The sequence below is a fragment of the Bubalus kerabau genome, chromosome 2 (assembly GCF_029407905.1).
Source record: "Bubalus kerabau isolate K-KA32 ecotype Philippines breed swamp buffalo chromosome 2, PCC_UOA_SB_1v2, whole genome shotgun sequence".
Taxonomy (NCBI): Eukaryota; Metazoa; Chordata; class Mammalia; order Artiodactyla; family Bovidae; genus Bubalus; species Bubalus kerabau.
The window spans coordinates 116,136,923-116,163,739 of record NC_073625.1 but is presented as its reverse complement, the minus strand read 5'-3'; the positions used below and the strand labels follow the sequence as shown (position 1 = coordinate 116,163,739).

The following is a 26,817-nucleotide window of genomic DNA, read 5'->3' as shown; positions in this document are numbered from 1 at the left end:
ATTGAACATGTTGATTTTTTTGTCCTTTTATTTGTTAATTCACTTGGAAGTCACAGAACTTTACTTCATATTAACTTTTTAGTTAATTCAAAACAGAAACTTGAGGTTTGTGTTTCCTTAAACTGTTAATAACAGTTTAGGTTCTGTAGCCTGTATAAACTCCCTATTGTTCTGTGATAGTTGAAGTAAAGTTCTTCATTTGTGATAACTGCTGGCTTTCAGGATTTATCATGACCGTATTACTCTAAATCAGTCACCCAGCTTCAGCTATGTGGCTGTACATTTTCAACAGCAATCTGCAAGCCACCTTTCAGATGTCTGTAGTATGCTCATTAGAACTTAATTTTGTGTATGTTAGAAATTTGAATTAAAATGAACTAAAATTAGTATTTCAGTTCCTTAGTTGCATTAGCTACATTTCAAGTGCTCAATAGTCACATGTGGTTAATGACTTCTGTATTAGATAGCATAAAGAATATTTCCATTATTTCAGGAAGTTTTGGATAGCGTGGTGTTAGAAAGATTTTCAACTTAAAAATTAATTTCAGAAATTTGAAAAAAAAAGTATTTGGCTTGTCCTTTTAATTCTTTTTATAGAAAAGGGATTGGAAACTTTGTGGACTATATTTTTCCAACTGATATCAGATATGTTGAAGAGTAAAAGACATGTTTATATTGACAGAATGAAACAAATTGTTATTTGTAATGATATATGCCACATTTGTTTCCTAGAAAAGTACTGAATTGCACTTTTTTGAAAGAATTTTTTAAATAGTTTATAGTCAAGTTATGTCCAACTCTTTTGCGACCCCATGGACTATGGCCTACAAGCTCTTCCATCCATGGGATTTTCCAGGCAAGAATACTGGAGTGGGTTGCCATTTCCTTCTCCAGGGGATCTTCCCTACCCAAGGAAATTGGCTGGTAGCTGAGTTGGTAAAGAATCTGCCTGTAGTGCAGGAGACCCAGGTTCACTCCCTGGGTTGGGAAGATCCCATTTTATGTAAATTAGGAGCTATAAAAAAAAAAAATCATGCTCCAGTCATATAGTGATATAATAAAGTGTAAAGTATTTCAAGTGTTTGTGATTCCTGAAAAAAATATACTTTAGCAGTCATGAAGATTTATTTTAGTCATGAATTTCTGTTCTGAAAGTGATATGAATAGAATTGTAGACATCCTTGTATGCATTTTGTATTCATGATTATTTTAATGGCTTAGGAAACTCAAGACATATTTGGCCATTGCTATAAAACCTCTCTTTTGTTTTAGTTTTAAAAGTTGCCTTAAATCCTGTCATTAGTTTAAGAAGGATTGTATAGACATTTCCCCAAATACCTTTTGCTTCAGTGAATAAAACTTTAACATGCTGTTGCTAGGAATTTGAGTACATGTCCTGGAATAAGTGTCTTTTCCTTTCCTATTTAACAAAATGAGAAGAAAAAAGTATTATTTTATTTGTGTCAGTGATTTAAAAATACTAATTTTGCCATGTATTTTGTACTCTGTTTTAGTCACAGGATTGGATTACATTTATTGGTATCAGTGATCTTTCACAGTCATCTTGAAAGGTGACAAATCTATTTGATTTTGTTTATTTGCTTAAATAGTCATTGGTAGGATATGTTTCTTCCTCTCTTTTTGGCTAAATCCAAACTTGTTATCTCTATTACACTGTATACTTTTCAATAAAATTATTTATTATAGCCAGTTCTTACTACTCTCTATTTCTTTTAAAGTTCATTTGAGGGATTCAGAAGTAATTTTATGTTTATTGGCTCTTGGATCCTTGTCTTTTGAGGCATTTGTGTTGACTTTTTTTGTGTCTGCATGCTTTAAGGAGTACCGCCCCCCCCCCCCCCCATTCAAATACTTTTCACTTCATCATACACTTTGAATATTATTTTCAGAAACAGATTTATTAATTGAGCTTGTTTTAAAGAGAATAGATGGTAGTTTATATCAGTTCCCCAAGGTTATTTTTTTAAACAAGATTTTACTCTTTTATGTGGCTCTTAGAAAGTATCCTATTTGATAGGAATCCGTTTTAGCAGAAAACATAGAATAAGTAATCTTGCTTTATAGTTTTTCCTGATGAGAGTCATATTATTGCTTATTATTATTGATTTTGACTCACCTGGTAAGTAAATGAATCAAAGTATCTCTATTAGTAGGTTGTTTTAGGGAGCTAACCTAGAATGGTCTATTTTTCAGTATTCTCCAGTGCTCTTAAAGTTGTTAGACTCAACGTTTTTTTTCCCCTTGCTGCTAAGTCGCTTCAGTCATGTCCGACTCTGTGTGACCCCATAGACGGCAGCCCACCAGGCTCCCCCATCCCTGGGATTCTCCAGGCAAGAACACTGGAGTGGGTTGCCATTTCCTTCTCCAATGCATTCAAGTGAAAAGTGAAAGGGAAGTTGCTCAGTCGTGTCCGACCCTCAGCGACCCCATGGACTGCAGCCCACCAGGCTCCTCCATCCATGGGATTTTCCAGGCAAGAGTACTGGAGTGGGGTGCCATTGAGTTTTCTTTCTATATTCTTTAGTAACATAGCTAGTTTCCTAACACTTTTCATATAGTTCTGTGTGATATTTGATATCTAATTAATTGATCAGGAATTGTGAGATAGTGGTACTGAGTGAGAGTTATACTCTTTCTTAGATCAAGTAGTGCCCAAATTGGAAGTCATAGACAAGGCTCTGATAGCATCCATCTAGCTAGATCAGTCTCAGAGATGTGTACTTTGACTTTTTTCATACTTGTATAATGAAGTTTATTGTAAAAAGGACTACATAGTCATTATAAAAATTAGTATAGAGGAGAACAAAAAAAGTAAAAGTTCCTTGTTTTCTACTCTAATTCCAAAGAGATAACTGCTAATACTGATAACCTGAAAATTTTTAATTTATAGAAAAACATTCAGAAATGTCTTTATTTCTATATGTGTTTTGTAAATATATATCTTATGAAAATATACATATATTTTATTTTATACAAATTAGATGTTATTTTTGTATATTTTTGAAGTCTGCATTATTCATTTAATAATATTTTGTAGAAATTTCCATGTTATTATACCTAAAGCTTGCTTTCATATTCTAATGAATGATAAAGTGATGTGCCTTGTTTTATTTAATCACTCCCCTATTGGTGAATATTTATGTTATTGCTAGATTTGTTTGAATGAAATAATGATGAAAGGATCATGCTTGTATATATAGATACCCATATGATACAAGCATGTTTCTTGTGTCTATCTATATATCTGCATATTTGTAATGTTTTTTCTCTAGGTGTATATCTTTCTATTGAAATAAAAGTGCACAAATTGTTAGTGATGAATTTCCTCAAAAGTGACATACATGTGTAATTACTGCCCTGATTAAGACATAGAACATTATCAGCATCCCAGAGGCCCTCCCCTGTGTCCTTTTTAGTCACAACACTCCTCTAATTCCTAAAGATAACTGCTTCCTATCAGAACACTTTTATCACAGTTAGTTAGCTTTCCCTGACTTTTGAATTCTGTATGTACTATCTAATATTTGATTTCTTTTGCATTTTTTGAGATAAATCCATCCATGTTATTGCATGTGCTGCTGCTGCTGCTAAGTCGCTTCAGTCGTGTCTGACTCTGTGCGACCCCATAGACGGCAGCCCACCAGGCTCCCCCGTCCCTGGGATTCTCCAGGCAAGAACACTGGAGTGGGTTGCCATTGCCTTCTCCATTGTGTGAAAGTGAAAAGTGAAAGTGAAGTTGCTCAGTCGTGTCCGACTCTTAGCGACCCCATGGACTGCAGCCTACCAGGCTCCTCCATCCATGGGATTTTCTAGGCAAGGATACTGGAGTGGCTTGCCATTGCCTTCTCCGGTTATTGGATGTAGTAGTAGTTTATTCTCATTTCTGTGTAATTGTCAGTAGTGTGAATATATCAAAATTTATTCTCTGTAGCATAATAGGCATCTTGTTTCATGATGTTGATTGTTCTGAAAAGTGCTGCTGCAAGTAGGTTTTGGAGGGGATGGTCAGGTGACATGTTTCCTGGCTTGCAGGATCTTAGTTACCTGACCAGGGATCAAACCTGGGCCCTGGCAGTGAGAGCACTGAGTCCTAGCCGCTGGGTTGCCAAGGAACTTCCTGCTGCAGATATTCTTCGATGTGTCTTTGGTGCATGTGCGCACTCATTTCTGTTGGTTATATCCTGGAGTTTGCTGGGTATGTGTATGTTCAGCTATAGGAGTTACTATCCAGAAGTTTTTCTCATGGATTTGCCAGTTTATTCTAATTGTTCTCTATCCATGATATTTGGCATTGTCAGTACTTTAATTTTAACTATTTTGGTGGGATGGTAGTAGTATTTCAGTGTGGGTTTGTTTTTTTTTTCCCCCAGTTTGCATTTCACTGATAACTAATGTGAGTGCCTTTCATGTTTACTGACAATTTGGATATTATTTTTTTGTAAGGTGCATGTTCATATTTTGCTCTTTTTTCTATTAGGGTGTTCCTTTCTCTTACAGATTTGTGGTAATTCTTTTATATTTGTTGGATATATATGTATCAATTATCTTTTCTATGCTTCCACTATGACTTGCCTTTTTACTCTTTTGATGAACGGAAGTCAGTGTTAACGAAGTTCAGTTTATGTCTTTTCCTTCTGGTGTCTTGTGTGTCCTGTTTAAGAGTTCTTTGCCTGCCCCAAGGTTGTGATGATATTTTCCTTTGTTAACTTCTGGAAACTTTATAGTTTTCCTTTCCCATTTAGATCAGTAGTCTGTTTGGAATTGAATTTTGCTGATGATGTGAGATAGGGGGTCACGATTTACTTGATGACTTTTGCTTTTTTTCCCAACTCACCCATAGAAATTTTTTCACTTTCATTTTGCTGGCTTAATATTTCAATAAGTTAGTATATTAAGATAATAATAAATAGATTTTTCTTTAATTAATCCTAAGAATTTGTACTAAGATTGGACTTAATGTCTTTTTAGGATTATAAAATAATACATTGTTTGTTAAGAAAAGGTACAAATTTGAAAGCTAAACTATCACAATGTTGTTAATCAGCTATACTCCAATACAAAATGCTTTTGGTATTAAAAAAATAAAAAATAAATTAAAAAAGCTATCAAGATAATAGAAATTGCTGCAATCTTACTACTCTAGGATAATCACTACTAACATTTCATTGTTAGTATTTTAGTGTTTCCTTTGTTTTTCTGCATATATATTTGTGTGTGTAAAATTTGCTGCATATGTATTTGTGTTTGTGTAAAATTGTATATTTATCCATATTTATTAATATCATTTAATCTTAAACCATGAGCATCTCAGTATTATTAAAATTATTCAAAAGTAAGATTTCTTGTTCATGTATATCATATAGCTATCTTGTAATTTATCTCACTGTTTCTTTACTGTGTATTAGACTGCACTTTATTTACAGTTGTAAATGTTATTGTGATATTATATGTAGTGTTGTCATGTGAGATTATTTCTTCTGTCTAGATTTCCTAAGACTCTTGATATATACTGCCTAATTTATAGTCCACAAATGTTGATCATTTTATTCTTCCTCTTGTAGTATATGAGAGTCCCAACTTAATTTCTTTAAAAATGATCTAGAATAGGAAATATGGAATATAATTTCCAGATTTGTGTGTGATACTAAGAAAAAGAGAAATAACTGGACTTGGTCTTGGTTTGAGAGTGGAGAAGAAAATTAAAAGATGTCTATAGTCGAGAGACTGGGTTGTTGAAAGGCAGGGGGAAGAAGAAAGAAGCAGGGAATTTAGAAGGAGGTGCTGATGTGAAAAAAGAATTTATTTTTAGCAATATTGAGTTTTAGATAATAGGATGTATTAAGTTGAGATGCTCTATAGAAATTGATAACCTTCCATATATCTAAGCAATTACATATCTGCAGTTGTATAATAATAATTACTTAGAATTTGTAGTTTTTGTATAATCTCATTGGATTTTCTGATGTGTATAAACTGGATATTATTACTGCCACTACTTAACAGGTGAGGAAATGATTATGATAGTGAAAGTGAAGTTGCTCAGTCGTGTCCAACTCTTTGCAACCCCATGGACCATAGCCTACTAGGGTCTTTCATCCTTGGATTTTCCAGGCAAGAGTACTGGAGTGGGTTGCCATTTCCTTTTCCAGGGGATCTTCCCCACCCAGGAATCGAACCTAGGTCTCCTGCATTGTAGGCAGATGCTTTACTGTCTGAGCCACCAGGGAAATCATGATAATGAATGGCATCAAAAATCAACTATAATGCTATATGCCATAGTTGATGATTTACATATATAATCCCTTGAACTCTGCAGAGATTCTGTGAGAATTATTCTCTCCATTTAAGGGTGAAGAAAGTTATGGATGACTGAAATTCCAGTTGCTTAGCTTGACACTGCTAGTATCACTCTTTGGGAGTAGATTGCATTTCTGACACTGCTAGTGTTACTCTTTGGGATTAGATTTTATTTCTTTTAACTCTCACCCTGTGCTTTTTTTGTTTTTCCATACTACTTTTGGAAGCCAAGTTCACCCAATAATAATTGGAAGAGGTAGGATTGAAATTCAAGTCTTATGCTTTATCTAAATATTGTTGACATTTTGTCCACTTTGTTATTTTTTAAATTATTTCCTTTCTCTAGAACCACTAGAAATTCTTTCTATATTCTGGAAGCAACCAAACTATAGTTTGTATAAGGGAAAATGAAGTATGTTTGTGCAAAAATCATTTTAAAATGTTTGAATGATTTATTAGATTTATAAAGAAGCTGTTATAGTAATGGAAATAGCACTGAACTAAAAGATATAAAATCCTGGTTTAAGTACTAGTGTTGAAATCTATCTAGTCCCAGTGATAGCCTGGGTAAGACACTTGCCTCTGTGATATTTTAGTTTCTTCATTGGTAATGCGAGGATAAAAAATAATTCACAGATTACAGTAATTAGGGTCTCTGTTGCTGGATTTGGAAGATTTGGGTGTAAGTTTTTGTTTCCCTTCTTAGACAAATAACCTTTCTCAGCCTTAGATTTCTTATTTGTGAAATGGGATGAAAATGCTTACCTCATAGTCTTCCTGTAGGATTAAGTGCAATAGATTATACAGGATAGAGACCACATGCACCCCCTTCCTTCTCTGCATGCCTTTCAAACATTGTATCCATAGCACCTAGAAGAGTGTCTGGCACATAGTAATATTAGATAAATCTTAGTTACTAATGCTGAGGAGGAATCACAAATTTGTAGAACACTATATAGACGCTGTTTTTTGCTTAAATGTAGTAGATTTACAATGTGTTGATTTCTGGTTTACAGAAAAGTGACTCAGTTATACATGTGTGTGTATGTATATGTACACCTATACACATATTCTTTTCCATTATGGTTTATAACAGGATTTTGAATATAATTCTCTGTGCTATACTGTAGGGTCTTGTTTATTTTATAGATAATAGTTTATATCTGCCAATCGGAAAGTCCTAATTTATCCCTTTTCCACAACCTTTTTCCTTTGGTAACCATAAATTTGTTTTCTGTGTCTGTGAGTCTGTTTCATAAATTCATTTGTGTTGTATTTTAGATTCCATGTTATCAGTGATATCATACGATACTTGTCTTCCTCTTTCTGACTTACTTCACTTAGTATGATATTCTCTATGTCCATCCATGTTGCTGCAGATAGCGTTGGTTTATTCTTTTTTATGACTGAGTAGTAGTCCATTGAGTCTCCACTGTTCCATGACAATTCAGTCTTTCCTTATCTTTTATGACCTTGATAGTTGATGGGTATTTTTTATTTTATAGAATGACTTTTAATTTGAGTCTTTCTGATATATTCTTATGATTAGATTGGTGCTTTTATTTTTTGACAAATCCCACAGAAGTATTGTGCTCATTTCAGAACATCATATCAGGGATTATAAAATGTGGAGATATGTCTTATTATTGGTGTTACTACATTCTCTGTGCTTTGGTAAGGTGATAAATGCCAGTTTTCCCCATTTTAAAGTCACTTTTTTCTCTTTTGTAATTGGCAGATGTCTTGTAGGAAATATTGAATAGTTTGAGTCTGTTTAAATATCCTATTTCTACTCAAAATTTTACCTACCTATGTAAGCATCCATTGGTGGGTCCTGCCAACTGTAGTTATTAATGTGGTGTTTACCTAAATGTGAATTTGTATTTTCTTCATTCCTTCTATATTTACATTAATTGTAGCTGTCCCTTCCCTCCATTAAAAAAAAATTCCATTTATATCAGAATGGATATTTGTTTTATTCTTTGCATTATAATCTGGTACTACCATTTATTATTTTCTCACATTGTTTCAGCTTGCCCATTAGGAACTCTTTCAGACAAGCTCTTGTGTCCTTTTGACATGCACTCTAGTTTCTGGCACCACAAAATGTTCCAAGGTCATCTTATATATAGTTCTCCTTGCCTTTTGAAATCAGTCACTTCTCCAAGGAACTCCAGTTCCTTTTGTTTGGATAACGGTAGTTAGAAACTAAGTTTTAGATGCTAGGTGTGTTTCATTGCTTCTTAGTGATTTTAGCACACAGAGTTAGGCATTATGTGTGTGTCTGCTAATTGGCAAATGCACACACATCTATACTAATTTATGTTGGTTGGGCCAAGGCATCTATTTTGAACGAGATTGAATGGAGAAAAGGGAGGGAATGCAAAATATAGTTAAGATGTATCTAGATCAGTGGTTCTCAAAATTTCTGGCCTTGGAACCCCTTTGCTCTTAAAAATGTTGAAATCTCTTAAGAACTCTTGCTTCTGTTGGTTATGTATGTTGATATTTACCGTTTTATAAATTAAAACATTAAAATTTTTATTTTTATAAATAAATCGCATTACATGTTAACACATAGCATATTTTTTAGTGAAATATAACTTTTCTAAAATAAAAAATTTAGTGAAGTTTAAAAATTTTACAATCTGTTTATTGTCTGGCTTATCTCATATTTGCTAATATATTTAGTCTGTGGTGACATCACATGTTAGCTTCTGAATACTGCTGCTATATACTCTTAAGAGGAGAGTGAGGAAAAAAACAACCTGTGTATTATAGTGAAAGTGTTTTTTTCTCTCATGGACCACCCATGAGAAAGAGTGTCAGGGATCTTCTGGAGTCCCTGGACCATACTTTGAAAACTTTAATAGAGATTTACTAAAACTGTTACAAAATAAAGGTATGTATATAGTGGAAGGATGGATCGAGAAGAACTTCTGTGAGGAACAGGGAAGAACTTGAACCATGAAGATACAGAAGTTAATAGAATTTCTGGGTAAGATGGGGATTGTCAGCACTATTTCAGGTAAGATAACTTGATTTGATCACTTGTTCCAGTTCATCTTATAGTTACTAAATTGTAAAATGCTGATATAGCAACCAAAATATAAATTTTTAATGAGAAATATTACAGAGGAGTAGATTAGAATGTTTGTTGTGAACTGTGGGTCCCTGAACCTTTTCAAAATCAAAAGATAGTTATGGACTTTCTCAAGCCCTGACAAATGTAGCTTGTATCAGAAGTTGACATGCTGTCAGGTCAGGCAGAAAGGGAGGGTTGTGGTTTATGATTCACACCAAGGCCTGTCCATCAATGTGCTGCTTCTCCTTCCTGCCCTACTCTGTGGCTTGGTGAGCTTGGAATTAGAAATCTTCCTGTTGACTGGTTAAATCTGTTATTTCCAAAACCATCCTGGAAATAAACTCATGCATGCATATACATAGGGATATATTCTTGGTGTTAAATTTCTCTTTTCCTGGACTCCGTGAGTACTTTCAGATATTGCTAACATCATTTCAGTTCAGTTCAGTCACTCAGTCGTTCGACCGACTCTTTGCGACCCCATGAACTGCAGCACACCAGGTGTCCCTGTCCATCACCAACTCCCAGAGTCCACCCAAACCCGTGTCCATTGAGTCGATGATGCCATCCAACCATCTCATCCTCTGTCATCCCCTTCTCCTCCTGCCCTCAATCTTTCCCAGCATCAGGGTCTTTTCCAATGAGTCAGCTCTTCGCATCAGGTGGTCTAAGATTGGAGTTTCAGCTTCAACATCAGTCCCACCAGTGAACACCCAAGACTGATCTCCTTTAACCCAAGACTGATCTCCTTTAGGATGGACTGGTTGGATTTCCTTGCAGTCCAAGGGATTCTCAAGAGTCTTCTCCAACACCACAGTTCAAAAGCATCAATTCTTCGGTGCTCAGCTTTCTTTATAGTCCAACTCTCACATCCATACATGACTACTGGAAAAACCATAGCCTTGACTAGACAGACCTTTGTTGGCAAAGTAATGTCTGCGTTTTAATATGCTGTCTGGGTTGGTCATAACTTTTCTTCCAAGGAGTAAGCATCTTTTAATTTCATGGCTGCAATCACCATCTGCAGTGATTTTGGAGCCCAGAAAAATCAGTATATTTACAATAAAGCTAATTGTTTTATATCTTTCTCTTTACATTTAAACACTTTGTTGTACTTGTGGTCACTTTGATTCTATTTGTTTCCTAGGCAATATTTTCGAACAGTTTCTTTCTAGTGATAGTTAAACACATTCTTTTTATATGACTGTACTATTTTTACTCTCAGAATAACCATTTCTCTTAAGTTTGGTGGCAATTATTTATATACTTTAGATTGTTCTTTCAAAAAGTTCGGCTGTAAGAAAATGGAAGTTGGAAATATTTTGGTCCACAAGAAATTATTTTATGGGGTAAATTTAAGTGTACTTTTAGGCAGAGAAGTAGTTGATGAAGTAAGATTATTTTAGAGACAGGGAAGATGCAGAGCCTGAAAGATGGGTAGTAGTGGAATCAGCAGCACAGTATAGAGGAAAGCACAAAGATGCTTTCTTTTTTCTTCAGCAGGGGTGGGAAGATGATTGAGAATACCTAAAAGTGAAGTTGAAAATTGAAGGGAACATATGGCTTTAGAAATGGAGAGATGGTAAGGACAGATACTTCTGCCAAGTAACCTAGGTCTTTACTGTAAAGGAGATCATGCAGAATCATGAAAGCTGAGCTGGGGAAGAGTATAATTGATAGTAAGGGCAGTAAGGAGCTCTTGTATATTCCTCACTGGGGAAATGGCAAGAAAGCAGTCTTATGTTAATTTATTTGTGGAAGAGTACATTGGTAGATTATAATGCTGTAAAGCTTGAAATAGATATGGACGTAGGTTATTAAGAATAAAGAGTAAGAAGAGTTCAAATGATTGTAAGGGGTCACTTTGGGAGTTAGGGGTAGACCAAAATTTGCAAACCACATCAAATGTTCATCACATACTATGTCTGGCAGTGTTATTTTAGGTATGCCTACATTTGTTAAATTGCTTATTAACATTATTGAGTGTGGAAGAAGGTAATTGGGAAGAGTAGCAGGTTTGGTGGAAGAAGAAAATAAAAAGAGGATAGAGTGAGAAACGTGCAGCTCTGATTGAGTTTCTTACTCAATCTAGAAAGCTTTTTGCAGTTATTTCAGATCTCATGAGTTTCTCCATTTGGTTCCTGCCTTGTGTCATTCATTTAGGTTGAGCCAAATATGTGCCATTTTATTAGTTTATTAGTGGTTTTTTTTTTTCCTTTCTTTCTTTTTTTCTTTTTAAGGCATGAAAACTTACCGTCTGCATTTTAAGATCTTTGGAAAGATTTTAGAATGTGTTCTTTTTATCTAGTATTTTGCTCTGTACAATGTTAGAATCTCAGTAAATTTAAAGTTTTCATTGTATTATTTTAAACTGACTGAATTTAACACTTAGTAGCTATTGAATACGGAGAAGGCAATGGCACCCCACTCCAGTACTCTTGCATGGAAAATCCCATGGACGGAGGAGCCTGGTAGGCTGCAGTCCATGGGGTCGCTAAGAGTCAGACGCGACTGAGCGACTTCACGTTCACTTTTCACTTTCATGCATTGGAGAAGGAAATGGCAACCCACTCCAGTGTTCTTGCCTGGAGAATCCCAGGGACGGGGGAGCCTGGTGGGCTGCCGTCTATGGGGTCGCACAGAGTCGGACACGACTGAAGCGACTTAGCAGCAGCAGCAGCTATTGAATAAGTGAGTGAAAGCTGTTATGAGAAATATCAAAGAAGAATATCTTCCTTTTAGATACCAAGATAAGATACAGGCACATGAAACAGAAAAACAGAAAAGTGAGATAGTTTATGTTTGGGCCAGACATGATATAAGTCTTGACAAAGACTTATATCATTCTGGATTCTGGGCATGAATTACTAGTGATTATAATCAAGAGAAAGACTTTTATTTTTTTCAGTATAGAAAGGCCTCCTATGTTTAAAGTTTAAAGTTGGGAGAATAAAGAGAGAACAATAAAAAATGAGGAATACTTCAGTATAATTAAGATATATGTATATATCTTATATATACATATACCTAATTATATATGTGTATATATATATATAAAAACTTGCAAGAATGAACCAGCTTGGGAAGTGGCAAGGGGTGAGGAAGCATGGGCTCTGCCTCTTGAAAGGGTGTTGGGGTAGAAGTTAGATGAATGTATAAAGTAAGTGTGACACAGTATGGTAATGCCCGATGGCCTCCTTTGTCTTGAAATTTGGAGGCCCATATGGAGCTTTGATTAGTGGATGAGCAGGAGTTTCAGGTGGAGAAATGTCTGGGTTTAGTAAAGTCTTAAGAAAGAAGTATGAGTAGGGTGATTAACAGTGTTGATGACGTTTTCTGATTTGGTAGTGAGTAAAGCATTGACATTCACATTCTCAGATGTAGGCAGGAGGTTGCACATGGGACTAGGTGAAATGATAAAGATTAAGCCATGGGGGAGAAATGAGAGATTTGTTTTTTAACCTGACATATTTCCTAGCCTATTGATTTTCTTGATGTTCTAATGAGTACATTTCAAAAAATTCAGCAAATTAATAAGTTTTTCTTTCCCCCAAAATCACACATCTGCAGATACCTGATTTGATTAATTATACTTTGGTTTATTTTAGGTGAAAAGTAACACTGAGAACTTGATTTTTGTTTAAAGATATTTCTCAAGGAGGAAGTAGGAAACTTACAGATGAGTTTTGTCTCTTTTGCCATGCTTAAAAAGATTTTGTGTCTTTATGGATTATTGTAGTCTTCCTTGGGCCAGTGAAGATTTGTTTTCCCAGGCTTTTTGCACCTCATTCTTGCTAGCTGCCTTGTCATTTTCATACCTGTCTCTCTATGTTTGTGGATTTACCAATAACTTTTCTAAGTACCCTAGGCTGGACCATATACTTTAGTATGTGGTTGTATTATATGTGGAGATTACCTTATTTCATTCATGAGTGATAAGCCTATTGGAGTATTCTAAAAATGTAGTGTTTGTGTGCTTACTAGCATTCACAGTGCTTTGATTCATTGATACTTCTAAGTTTGGTTCTATACTTTGATAATGTTAGAAGTGTACCTTACATTTGTCAGTGTTAGTACCAATATGATCACTCTCCATATATGTAGAAATAGCTAAAAGGTTCAGATGTATGTATTAATCTTTTTCACTATTTGCACATAAAGGCTCTTCCTTGGTTTAAATAGCTGCTAATGGAAGAACTTATTTGTGAATCTATCTTGCATTCTACCTGACACTTATGCTAAAAAATGTTATTCTTTCTTATTGCTGCATTCTGTATATTCGTGGTTTCTTTGTAATTTATCAGCCAGCAGAAATGTTTGGAACTACTTTATGGTGCCCTTGCAACATAAGAGAGAGCAGTTCAACAGCTGCTTAGTCTGTTGTCACTTCTCCTTGTCTCATACCCAGCCTCAGTAGCTGTGTTTCAGTAAATATCACTTCAGAGATGCTAACATGTGTATTCTGAAGCCTTGTTAGAGGTGACTTTACCATTCTGTTTTATATTTCAAATAATTACACTAAAAGAAGCCACAAGAATGGTCACTAGTACTATTCTCTAAGCTGATAGAATTATTAGCTAAATAATCATTTATAGGCATGTTTTTATGCCTGAGTTCTCCTTGATTTACAGTTCTGATGCTGCCCACATTTCAGAAATTTATGCTAACTTCCAGTTTTGTATTCTGTCAGTTTGAAATTTCCTAACTTATGTTGCATTTTCCTCATGAACCCTTCTACACAGCTATGTCTTCTGACTTTAAACTATAAGTCTGTAAGATGTTTATAACCTTTAGCACCCCCTTTTTAAGTGTATTTTTTGAAAATATAGCCATTAGCACATTGTACTTCCTGGAGTATTATCAATATATATTTTTTTAATCAAGATTTTTTTTTAAACGTTATAAACAACAGAAATTTATTTCTCACAGTTCTGAAGGCTGGAAATTCATGATCAGGGTGCGAGCATGGTTGGGTGAGCATCCCCTTCCAGGTTTCAGGCTTCTCATTGTGTTCTTCTGGTTGAAGGGTCAAGGGTTTTAAATGTATTTCAGAGCCTGTTAAGTTGAAAGTTTCTTAGTTTTAATATACTTGTGTTTTCATTTCAAGGATAGTTTGAAAATGTAGTGGTGAGGAGTGGGAGACTGTGTACCATCAGTTCTGATGATCACTCCACATGTTAGGACATATCTTCACATCTATGAGAATTGAGCTCTAAAGATGAGATAACGTTTTGACATCTTAATGCTTGTAGTATTTCTTTGCTTATTATGTAGTTAGAATTGTCTTGTACATAGCTGTGGCCTAAAACCATGTGTAATTCTGAAAACACACATTTGGTGATGGTTTTTTGTAGAGCCTGGGAAAATACTGGTTAAGATATTGCCAAAAACATTGAACTTAAAGATGAATGATAATTATTGTTAGATTATCATTCCTTTTTTTGATGAAATTACCTTTTAGAATTTTTTGTTGTTTGTGTGATGTTTTGCCAATTGACAAATTGACAAATTGAGACCCATCATGAAGTCTGGTCCCCTAGTATTTTACTGATTTTGGAGTTTCACCTTTTTTTATGCTTTTAACCTCAGTTTTCTTAAATATGGGAGTGAAATTGTATCCTCACTTCTACTTTATTCTCCTAGGTCTTATTATTTTTTCCCAGGACAGCTTTAGTCTTTTTTTTTTCAGATAAATTTTTATGAAATCCTAGTTTATGCCTTCAATTTATATACTGTTGATTCTTATATGTCAATTACCTATTGAATTCTTCAACATACTATTTACTTGCACACACAAGTAATCTTTCTGGGAACATCTGTATGTAGATTTAGCAAAGAATTAAGCATGCAATGGCTGTTTGTCACAGTGGACTTTTTGTTTATTTCTAAAATTGGCTTTTTTTTTTTTTTAACAGATAAGTGTAAAGCAGGAAATTACTTTCACTGATGTATCTGAGCAACTGATGAGAGACAAAAAACAAATCAGAGAGCCAGTAGACTTACAGAAAAAGAAGAAACGGAAACAGCGCTCTCCTGCAAAAGTAAGAGAATATTTTAAGGTGGTGGTCCCAAACTATTGCTTAATCTTATAGGCAGGAACTTGGCTGGACTATAAGTCTCATGTGGCTTAATAAAGTTGGACTGGTGCATCAGGAGTAAGGAAGAGATGCATGTCTGCATGGAGGTGGTAGGCCATTGCTTTAAAATTTCCACTTCCCTTTCACATCTTTTTTTTTTTTTTTTTTTAACAAACTTTTCTTACTCCATATCTCTCTTTTCTTTAAAAACTGATAATATGCAGTGCCCTTGCTTCTCATTCATATTAGTCTTACTTATTTTAGTATTCCTATTTCAGGAAAATTCAGTACCAATTGGTCATGAGGAAAAGGTTGTGCAATACCTGTGATATAGACTAGAATGTAAGCTCCATAAGAGCAGGGACTTCATTTTATTCACAGCTATATCCCAAGAGCATGGAATAGTAGGCCTAAGAGACTCTCAGTAAATACTATGGGTGAATGAATGGCTTAGTAAATAAACAAGTGACCCATAAATACTATTAGGAATTGCCTGCCTTTCTTTCCTTTCAATACAGTAGTAGCTGACTGTATGTATCATTTTGATATTCCTAGGACATCTTGGAACTCTGTATAATTTACAGTTATTTTTCATCTTTTGTTTTTCTAAAAAATTTTATAACATGATCTTTTTTATTTTGAGGGCTACTTTTGTATTTGTGATTTAAATCATCATCATTATTTATGCATTTTGTACACTTTTGGATATGTGGTATGCTGCGGTTTGTACTGGCTTGCCAGAGCTGATTAATAAGTTTTCAGGAATTTTGCAAGCTGACTCTGAAACCATTGGTAATTTGAAATTAGCCACGGTAAGAATATTTATACCGTGGAAATCAGCATCCCTACTCTCTAACCCCTTAAAATGTTAAACATTTACCAATATGCTGCTTTGGGGATATATATAAATATGGTTACTGCAAAAATTTTTGAAAAATACAGAGACAAAAATAACCCATTTATTCTTAGAGATAAATATTTCCGTTTTCTGCCATATTCCTTTTCTATTTTCAAATTTGTATAGGTTCATTGAATTTCCTGTTTGTAACTAGAGTATGTAAGCTATTTTTAAAGTTATTAAAGGTTTTTACAAATATTAGCTGCATATGTATTATTTTGATATGTCACATTATATTCAATGATTGCTATGTTGTTGGAAAGTTGTTTTCTCTTTGCCTTCATTTTAAATCATGTTGCACTTGAAATATTTGTGTATACATTTTCATGTACTGCTAAATCAAAAGGTGTGAACTTTTTAAAAGGTTTCTTTAAAAATTAAATAAGTAAAATAAGCAAATAAACAACCAAGCAAAATAAGTGAAGTTTCCTAATAATGTTACCCCTTCCAGTAATGTCCTGTTAGTTACATTCCTGCCTGAAGTGGACCTAAGATGTCTCTCCATACCCTCTCATAACCTTGAGTATGAAACTTTGCTTCTTTTGTAACTTAAGATGAATGTCTCATTATAGTTTAAATTTTAATTGCTTTGGTTATTGGTCATACTAAAACTTGTGTGTTTTTCATAATTATTGACATTTTATGTTTCGTGTTTTGTGCAATCCCTTTATCTCCCTCCTCCCTGCTTCTTTCTTCCTTTTCTTTTCTTGGGGTTAATGTTTTTCTCAGTGATATATGATGCTTTAAAAAATTGACATTAATGAATAAATCAAGTTGTTTAAGGAAAATATTAATTTCTAAAATTATGATAGTGGTTATGTTACTTGTGTTCATTGCAAAATCTGTTTCAAATCTTAAAAAAAAATTTTTATTTTGAGTATCTATAATCAGTTTATTTTTATTATCTTATTGGAGTATAATTGGTTTACGATGTTATGTTAGTTTCTGTTATGGAAAAAAGTGAATCAGTTATTTCAAGTCTTAAAAAAACAACATATGTAAGTTGTACATTTTCCTTGATACTTTATAGCCATGTTTTTCTGATACTGTTTTTGATTGTAATTCTGAAATTCTGACTAAATCTTAGGTTATTATCTTCTTCAGGGGTGTTTGGAATTATATCCTAAGTAATACAGATCTTATTTTTACAGAGTTTAAGTTTAGTTTTTGCTTATCTGATTTGAGATAAACTAATTTATAATGTATTATCATAATACTCCTAAAGGCATTTATTTAATTATATATATATATTTATGTTGTTGCTGGATGAAAGAAATTTGGCCTATTCTGAGTATATTGCATGTAAGAAGATGTTTTGGCCAGTCTTTTTAGACATTCTTAGGACAGTGAAATTACTGCAAATAATACATGGTAGACAGGGCTGTGAGAATAACAAAAACAAGAATTTTTACATTGTCCTGACCTATTACATGTGACAGGAGAGAGAATGGTTGTTGTCTGTTTTTAACCCTGGCCTTGCAGTGTCCAGATGAATGGTTTGTGTCTGGATTCTCACAACTTTGAACTTGTGTTTAAAAATTCACACTTCAGATTTTTCATTAAAGTAATTCTCCCCTTTTTGTATGAAGATAAGGAAAAGCTTACCTCTTGCTTAGAAATCAGTGTTACTTGTTTTAAATTCCTTAAAAGCAACTGTAAGTTTCTCAAATAATTGTAGTGTATTATGCTTAGAGGCTTCCCAGTGGCTCAGCAATAAAGAATCTGCCTGTACCACAGGAACCACTGCAGGAGATGCAAGTTTGATCCCTGGGTCAGGAAGATCCCCTGGGGAAGGAAATGGCAATCCACGCCAGTGTTCTTCCCTGGATAATCCCATAGACAGAGGAGCCTGGTGGGCTATAGTCCACAGGTCCCAAGAGTTGGACATGACTTAGCGACCACAACAACAATGCTTAGAGGACTCTACTCTCCACCAACACTTTTCACAAATCTTGAATTTTTGCCCTTATGAATATTTTGAGTATGTGTCCCCATTATATCATGTTAGATTGGGGATCTGTATAGGAAATATAGATGAAGTTACCTTGCAGACGTCTAGTAAAAATATTGGAGCTTATATAGCCATATAGACCTGGCTCCCTTCCATATAAGCTTTGTGGTGAGAAATACTGCAATATTATGTCATCTTTAGCTGCCATGAATTTTAAGCAATAATTGCTTTCTGATCCTTTATCATATGGCAAAGCTTAGTCATCCTAAGGTGGATTTGATACTTGAAAATTGCCAGAATATATTTGCTAGCATGTCTAAAGAAGAGGGTTATCTTGGTCAAGTAATTTGATACTGTCATGGAATAAGTTGTTTTATGAAAGTGAATTTTCTACATAATAAAAACTTGTCCCCTTTAAATGTTTAAATTTAGTTTTATTTCAACCACCTTGTTAGAAATCTTTAATATAATGTTTTCTTTTAAAACATAGTACATTTGAACATAATTCAGCTTTTAATGGTTTGGGGTTCATGTTGTAAACATTAAAAAAAAAATCATATGTATCATAGTGAAACCCTCTGGGAGGACTGAGATGTTAGGTCCCCCTACCCCCACCCCCAACCCAGACACACTAAGAAATCCTAACTGCTAAGCTTTTCAGTTTTAAGTTTGTTTTTTTTTTTTTTTTTTTTGATTGCTTGTAAGTGCTTCATCCTCTCATTCCTTAATGACATACTGTTCATTTTTACATTGCTAGATCTATGTGGCCACTTAACATCACCTTCCATTGACACTTTGTTCTTTTTTCCCCTTGTGGATTAGGACTATAGAGAACTACAGTTATTAGAAATGTAAGAAAAGTCTTAGTGTACTTAATTCAGTCTCGGTGCATTCATGTCAGTGGTTCTCGTGGCTCTGCATTAGATCATCTGTAGGGCTTTTCCAGTTATAAATACTCAGGCCTCATCACCAGAGATTCTTATTCAGAGGGTTTCCATTCATACTAAAAAGAGTCCAAGATAATTGTAATTTACATTTAAGTTTGAGAATCTCAAGTCTGGATTTTGAAAGTTTCTGGATAAGGTATTGCCACCTGACTTTGCTATTGACTTGTTTTGTGAATTAAATGAGAATGTTTTCCAGCACAGAAAAGTTTTATGAGGATTGTTGAGTTAACATCGATAAACTCTTAAGAATCCTTTCAGTAAAGATGTAACAATACTATCTTAACCCAGTATTATATACATCTTTTAGGTCTTTTCAAACTCCTTAATAGTGCTAGAGCAGAGTGCTTTTTGGTTACCTACTTCTTATTCTGAAATATATATCCTTTTCATTCTCTAAGCAGTTAATTTGAATGCCTATTAATGTACCAGGATCTCTTATAGGGTACTGAAGAAAGAAACTGGGTTCAGTTCTTTAAAAAAAAAAAAATGTAAAATGAGGAAAATTTAATTGAAAGGCGAGAAATAGAAATACTAGCTATTTGTCAGACTCTCTCCTGCATGCTAACTTGATTGTTGAAGGAGTAGCTTTAAGGTAAATAACTGATTGTAAGACTAGGGATGGAAGTATGAAATAGTACTTAAGAGAAAAACTGGAAAAGTATAAGTATTTTATTTATTTATCTAATTTCCCTAGGGAATTTTGAATTCTGGGTATATAATTTTTCCACAGAGCTAAACTATAAATTTTAAAACTATTTGGATGTACATCTTTCTTTTAAAAAGCATCATATACATCTTTGCCTGATATTTAGGAAATCTGAGAGAAAAAACCTTTTCTAAAGCTCTGGGTCATTTCTCCTGAACACGAGTTACATATACCAAGCTTATAATACAGTGAATTTCATGTTCTTGGACTGGCAAAAATTTGCCATTTAGAAATGAAATTTGGTAATAAATAAAACCAGGTACTGAGAGACAGTAAAAATCAGGGAGAATGAAAGAAAGGGACAGTGTGAAGATGGAATGTTAGTGATGACTAGGATGGTAGAGATGTTGAGGGTAGGTATTGCTGTGGGCTACTTTGTTGTTTCGTTGTATGTCTTTGGGGTTGCACTGGTCTTCCATTTCTAGTTGGGTTTAGAGAGTAAAGGGAATTTTAGAAGATCTCATTTTCCAGTTGCAGTAAAATGTGATAGGTGAGAAATTTAGACTATTCTTCCAAATTGTTTTGCATTTTGGTGATTTATAAATCAGTTGATTAAGAATGTATGGTAAAACCTATACTTATTAGTTTAAAATATACTTTAATAATTCCAGTATAGAATGAGGGAAATCATGTCTGCCTTTTAAGAGAACAAAACTTGCTCACTGAGGGCGGTCAGGTTTTAGCTAATTGGTGGCAGTGACCCTTGAAGAGTCAAAAATCTCTGAATTGAATAGGCAGAGCTTAGTGCTTTGTTGGTTAAAAATTGGTTATTATTTAACATAGCAATTGCTACATATATGGATAGCTGGCAGGGAACAGATTTGTCTCAGAACAAAAAATGTATTTGCTAATGGACTGTGAGATTAAGAAAGCAGATTGAAGAATTCATTTGGTATTGAAATATTTTGCTGAAAAATTCTGTTTTAAATTTGTGAAGTGGTTAAGAAAACAAGTATTTAGAGTATTGTTTAGACTATTACCAATTTCTTTACTCTTGATAAAGCCTAGTTGCTTGATCTTTATAATTACCATATTTTTCCAAAAGTCGCAGTGACAGGAGTCAAGACAAATCATGTCTTGTCTTGCAGACACTTTAGGGTTTAAACTTGGAAATTTCACATGCTTCAGTTGTAATAGTGTTCATATGCTGAAGGAAAAAGAACAGCAAAAACATTTTATGGTACTGTTAGCAAGTAAGAGGGCTAATCTCTAAGGCAAATACAGTTAATTGGTAGATCACATTTTACTAAAAGATCTGGAAAGGGTGTGGGCAGGAAAAGAAACCAAGTCTATACCAAGGAAGATAATTTTACCTGTGTTAATGAGCCATTTCTCTTCCACCAAGAAACTTTGTTCTTTACATACCCATTCTTTACACACCTTTTTCTGTGGTGCTGCTTAGTGAATTTGCAGAAACTTACGAATAAAGTGGTAAGCTGTGAGCATGTTTGGCGTGGGTAATAGGTTGCCATTATCTATAGGCACTGAGTCTCACTATGTACAATTGGGTATTGGGGTTATAGTGGTGAATAAAACAGGCAAAATCTGTCGATTATACGTGAAAACAGATTACAAGTTAGAAGAGCCAGTGGTGTTCTTCTGTGGCAAGATAATTTTCTTCTGTGTCTTTTGTACAAAGATGTGTGTTCTCCTGGCCTAAGAAAAGAAGAAAATAATATAAAATTCAATGTAAAATGTCCACCAATTTGATTTTTTTGTCATTGAACTTATAAACATGCTAGATTTTTTTCAGTCTCCTTATTCACAAGAAAGCGTTTGCTCTTTCATCCATAAAATCCACCTTGAATTAAGGCTTGGAATCTACAGTGAAAGGCAATATTACCTCCAGTGAGAAAACAATGACCTAGAACTCCTTAACTCTTCATAAAAAGGCTTTGTACAGTCAAGGATTATATCCGTTTCACATTAAGTAACTTGGGCCAGATTTGTCCCTTGCAGAGCTTTTCCATGTAGTTGCTATGCCACAGAAAGCTATTGAGCTGCCTTTTTTTTTTTTTTTTTTTTGGCACTTGAATCTTATTTGTTATCAACATATGAGAAAAAAATACCTGGTGCTATCCTGTTTTTATTCTGTTTCGTATAAAATGTTTAACATCTTTTTGATACTGGTTTTATGTTAGGAATATTTTAAGTCATGTTTTAAAAGATTTTGTTTTTTTGTTTGTTTGTTTTACACAGTGTTAACTTGAATATTATTTTGTGACTTGGAGGGATTGAAAAAATTTTAGACTGACCAGAGATGAAACTTTCCATTCTCACTGACTCTTCAGGAAGCTGTGACACCCACTTGCGTTCTCCTGCCAAATGTTTCCCTCTGTGACTTTGGTGCATAGACTTTGAAGCATTGTTGACCACTTTGGCAGTTTGCCCAGAACCCACATGCCCTGTATAATTAGCATAATAATTACCATGGATTTACATACAGTATAGTCTGAAATGTGTTCCTGAATTTAAACTAAAAAAATATTTTTTAAAAAACTAAAGCCCTTTTTCCTTACCTAGTCCCTCTGAGTTTTGGGATGGGGGTCATAGCTGTGTATCTACAGGCCCTAGTTGATTCCCATAGGCCTCTGTGTTTCTTAAGATGCCTGTTAGATTTCTGTATTCTGTGTGTGACGCAGTTTCTTGGCTTCTACTCTCTGTGCTCCCACCTCCACTACTGTTTCCTTCTTACTTGCTATATTTCTCCTGATCTTACCTCCTAGTTTTCTTTGTTTCTTATGTTCACATCATGTTTTGTCATCTTTCTTCTCTCCTCAATAATGAAAAAAGGGATTATTTGTTATTTTTACTCTGCCACGTGGCTGGTGAGAGAGGCAGTTTAAATGTTGCATGTTGAGCAAATGGTTGTTAAACTGGAAGACATGAACCCCAAAAGTGAACTTCTCTCTGGCATTGCTTAGACCTTGCCCAAGATACTGTCAGCCTCAAGAAGCACAGGCAGATAAGGTTGATGTCTTTGTCACCTGCCTTCCTTCCCCCATAACCCTCTAATTTATTAAGGAATATGCTTAACCATAGTTCGGTAGTCCTAGAATAATCTTAGAGGTCCTTAACTGAACCATTCTGACTCCAGATCGTATGCTAGGATGACTTAAAAACAGTTTTCCTTTTTACTTCTTTAAGAAAAAAAGAAAAAGGAAAATGTAATAGGTAAGCATTTATATGGTTCAGAAAAATACTTTAAAGTATATTTAGTGTAAAGTCTCTCTCCTACCATATCTTCTGCCAAGTTCCTCAGCCATGACGACCAAAGTTATATACATTTATGTACATCCTTCTCAAATAGCTTTTATGCATATGCAAACAAATATATATTGCTGTATGTATTATCTTATATTCAAACTTAACAAAATTATATACTAGATTCTAAACCCTGCTTTTTTTTTAACTTAAGAATAAATCCTGGAGCTCTTTCTATGTAAGTATATAAAGAGCTTTCTCATTTTATTTCACAACCATGTAATATTAAGTTGTATTCATTTTTCATGATTTATTTAACCATTCCTATCTGATTGATATTTATACCATGTCTAGAACATAAGACTTGTACTGCATATGTGATATTTTAAAATTGAAAATAAAGCTATACTCATCCTAACAGAGAACACTTAGGGACTCTATCAGACATCAGCTTTGGAGAGGAGAGTACACAATGCTGAAATTTTACTTAACCAGCTTCCAAGGCTTTATTAGTAATTTTTACCCACTCTGAGTCACATTTTACTTTCTTCAAATAATGATAAAATTATTCCAATAGCCCTCTCAAGATTATCTAGGAAAAAAATACTTCATAATCTCTGGTGACCACTGTTTGCATTAAAAGGCATTATCTTTTTTATAATTAGTATTACATTTTAAAATTTTCTTTCTTTTGTTTTGCCTTTTTTTTTTTTTTAAACCAGATCCTTACAATAAATGAGGATGGATCACTTGGTTTGAAAACCCCTAAATCTCACGTTTGTGAGCACTGCAATGCTGCCTTTAGAACGAACTATCACTTACAGAGACATGTCTTCATTCATACAGGTATTTCTTGAATTAAAGTGGGCTTATAGCCATTAAAATTATTATCTTTGTTATTTTCATCTTCTTGTAAATGTCATTCATTCCTAAGACTGTAGTTAACCTGGCATTTCAAATCAGAGATTTCATAGGCCAGGATGTCACAAGGAAACCAAGAAAAACTTTAAATGAGAAAACAATTAGCATGGATGTGCAAAATTAATTAGCTTAGTTGAACACTTTATTTGGCCTAATGTATTCTTTTTAACCAGAGAAACAGTGAAAGGATGAACTATTAAAAGCTGATCAGCATTTATTTTTCTGTATAAGATGTCCAGATGGAATTTGAAATGTGATTTTGAAATCAAATATAAATCAAAAGTTAGACCATAAATTTGTGGAGATCAGAGCAAAAGACTGATCACAGATCTTTGGGGAAATATTACTAGACATGTAAGTTGAGTTAAAGGGTGGAGAAGGAGACAAAGTAATAAATAATAAGGTAGATTTGGTGAACTGGTGAAATACACGCAGAAACCAAAAGAGGAGAGAATTCCAAGGAGGGTATGATCAATAACTGCACAACCTTCTGAGAGGAGAGCGAGAGAGAGAAAGAGCAAGAGCAAGAGAGAGAACTGAGAACAGATCACTAGAATAAACAGCAAGGAGATCATTAGTATCTTAAAGCAGAGTATAAGGGTTAAAGGACAAATGGGTGGTGAAGAATTTGAGACATAGGTTGGACTATGAAAGGAAAGGCTCCAACAGAGAAGGAATATTTGAAGAGACAGGATTATTTTTTTTTTAAAGGGGATGTTTAGAAAATTTTGAAGGTTCTAGAGAAAAAAGTGAAAAGGCATAAAGTGGTGGTTAGCCAGGGAGAAAAAGGTAGGTGGATCTTCCGCCACAGAGAAAGCAAAGCTGTTTAAGACACTTGGTAACCTGTGGAGGCCTTTCTAGCCTCATGAGTTTTAAATTCTATTGTAAATTGTTTTATTTATTTACTTTTTTTTTTTCCCCTTGAAGGATATGAATCATATTCAGTCTCATTTTTGTGTGGTTGTGAGAATGTGAATTTTTAAATCTTGGGGGGCGGAATTGAGAGGAAATAAAATTCTATTAATAGTATAAAACCTTTGTATGCATAATTTGCAATTTTTCAGAATTTGGGCTTCTAAGATTTCTCTTTCCTCAGAAATAGTTAACTCTAAACTGTGTTTTATTCAGTAACTAATTTGTGGATGTGAAATTATTTTAAGGTGAAAAACCATTTCAATGTAGTCAATGTGACATGCGTTTCATACAGAAGTACCTGCTACAGAGACATGAGAAGATTCATACTGGTGAGTGTTGCCACCCTTACTAGGGTTGTTAAAATTACCATTTCAAATATAGGGAAGAATTTTTAATAAGTAGCAACAAATTGTTGCCTCTTTGGTAATTTTGTTTAAGAGTATTTATCATAGCTCATCTTTTTTTCTTTCTTCAGTAAATCAATGTTAACTGTTAAGACTTGGCTTACTGTTTTAGCCTAACAATTTACTTTGAAGTAAAGTTTCATAATAACTTAAGATATGTTTAAAGTGACAAAGGGAAGGAAGGAAGGAAGGAAGTTGTTGTGAAATAGTTGTTTCCGTAGATGTTTAACAGGTTTAGAGTAGGTAAAATGATCATTTGCGATAATTAGGGGGGAGGAAGCAAAATGCCTGAGTCTTAAATAGCAATAACACTCCCCCCACCCCTATTTCATGTATACAGCTTACTATCTCAAGAGAGTTATAATCTTATAAATTGGAAACTTCCAATTTTTCATTCAGGTTGTTAAGGATTTAGAAACAAATATTTTGGAAGATCACTATAAAAGAACCCATACTTTTAAAATTTGAGCCTCATTTTAGAGCAAATGTTTATTTGCATTTATTCTCTTTTTTTTTTAAGAAATGTAAAGCCAGATTTTATATGTGACCTTAATTTAGTATATTGTCCGCTTTTGACATCTGTAAGCACGATGGAAAGTGTTTCTTTATAATTTATTTCCAGCATTTTGCCTTTTTGTGATGGAGTGAAAGAGTTGGTAAATTTATATAACTTTTGTTCTTACGTTTAAGTAGAATTGAAAAATGACAGTGATAATATTTAAGTATTGAAAATACTGAAGTTCCTGGTATACCTCCCTTTGAAGTAGTCAAGCAGCCGCCTGCCCAGTGTTGTTACTTAGTTGTCTTCTCATGGAACCTGCAGTCCCTGTGAAAGGGGATCCTTGGACAGTGTATCATAGAGAAGCAGCAAGCTTTTCTGCCTAGTAACTTTCCTTAACTCTATTTGCCCCTAAGGGACATGAATGTGGCTAGTTCCCTGTGCAGCACATTTTTATGCTTTGATGTTTACTTTTCAAAGATCATTATGCACACCACTCATTTCAGTTTCTTAAGTAAACATTATTCACCATTTCCAGATGGAAGGAAGTATACAAGGCACTTGGGAGGAAGAACAGCTTTATTGATTTTGTGTGTGTGTTTGTGTGTGTGTGACTTATATGGCTAAATTAAAATTTTATACAATAATAAAACCCAATCAGATAATGATAAATGAAAACAGTTAAGTATTTTTATATGTTTTTAATGCCTATTAGATTTTAATGATTTAATGATTCATTCAACAAACATTTATTGAGCTGGCAGTGTTTTTCAGATACTAGAAATAGAGGATAATAAAAGGTAGCTTCCATGGAGTTTGCATTCTTTTTTTAATTTCCACTAGAGTATAGTTGATTTACCATTTTGTGTTAGTTTCAAAGTGTACAGCAAAG

The 26,817-nt window shown here is 34.1% G+C and overlaps 1 protein-coding gene across 10 annotated transcripts in view; it reads left to right on the top strand.

Moving 5' to 3' along the window:
- Positions 1-26,817, top strand: part of ZNF148 (zinc finger protein 148) — a 147,837-nt gene that overhangs the window by 72,737 nt on the left and 48,283 nt on the right. For all 10 annotated transcript variants that reach the window (XM_055568483.1, XM_055568478.1, XM_055568477.1 and 7 more), the window contains 3 exons: positions 15,319-15,444; positions 23,909-24,032; positions 25,268-25,351. In XM_055568483.1, coding sequence (XP_055424458.1) covers positions 15,367-15,444; positions 23,909-24,032; positions 25,268-25,351 — 286 coding nt within the window. In that variant the 5' untranslated portion in view covers positions 15,319-15,366. The remainder of the gene's footprint in view (positions 1-15,318; positions 15,445-23,908; positions 24,033-25,267; positions 25,352-26,817) is intronic.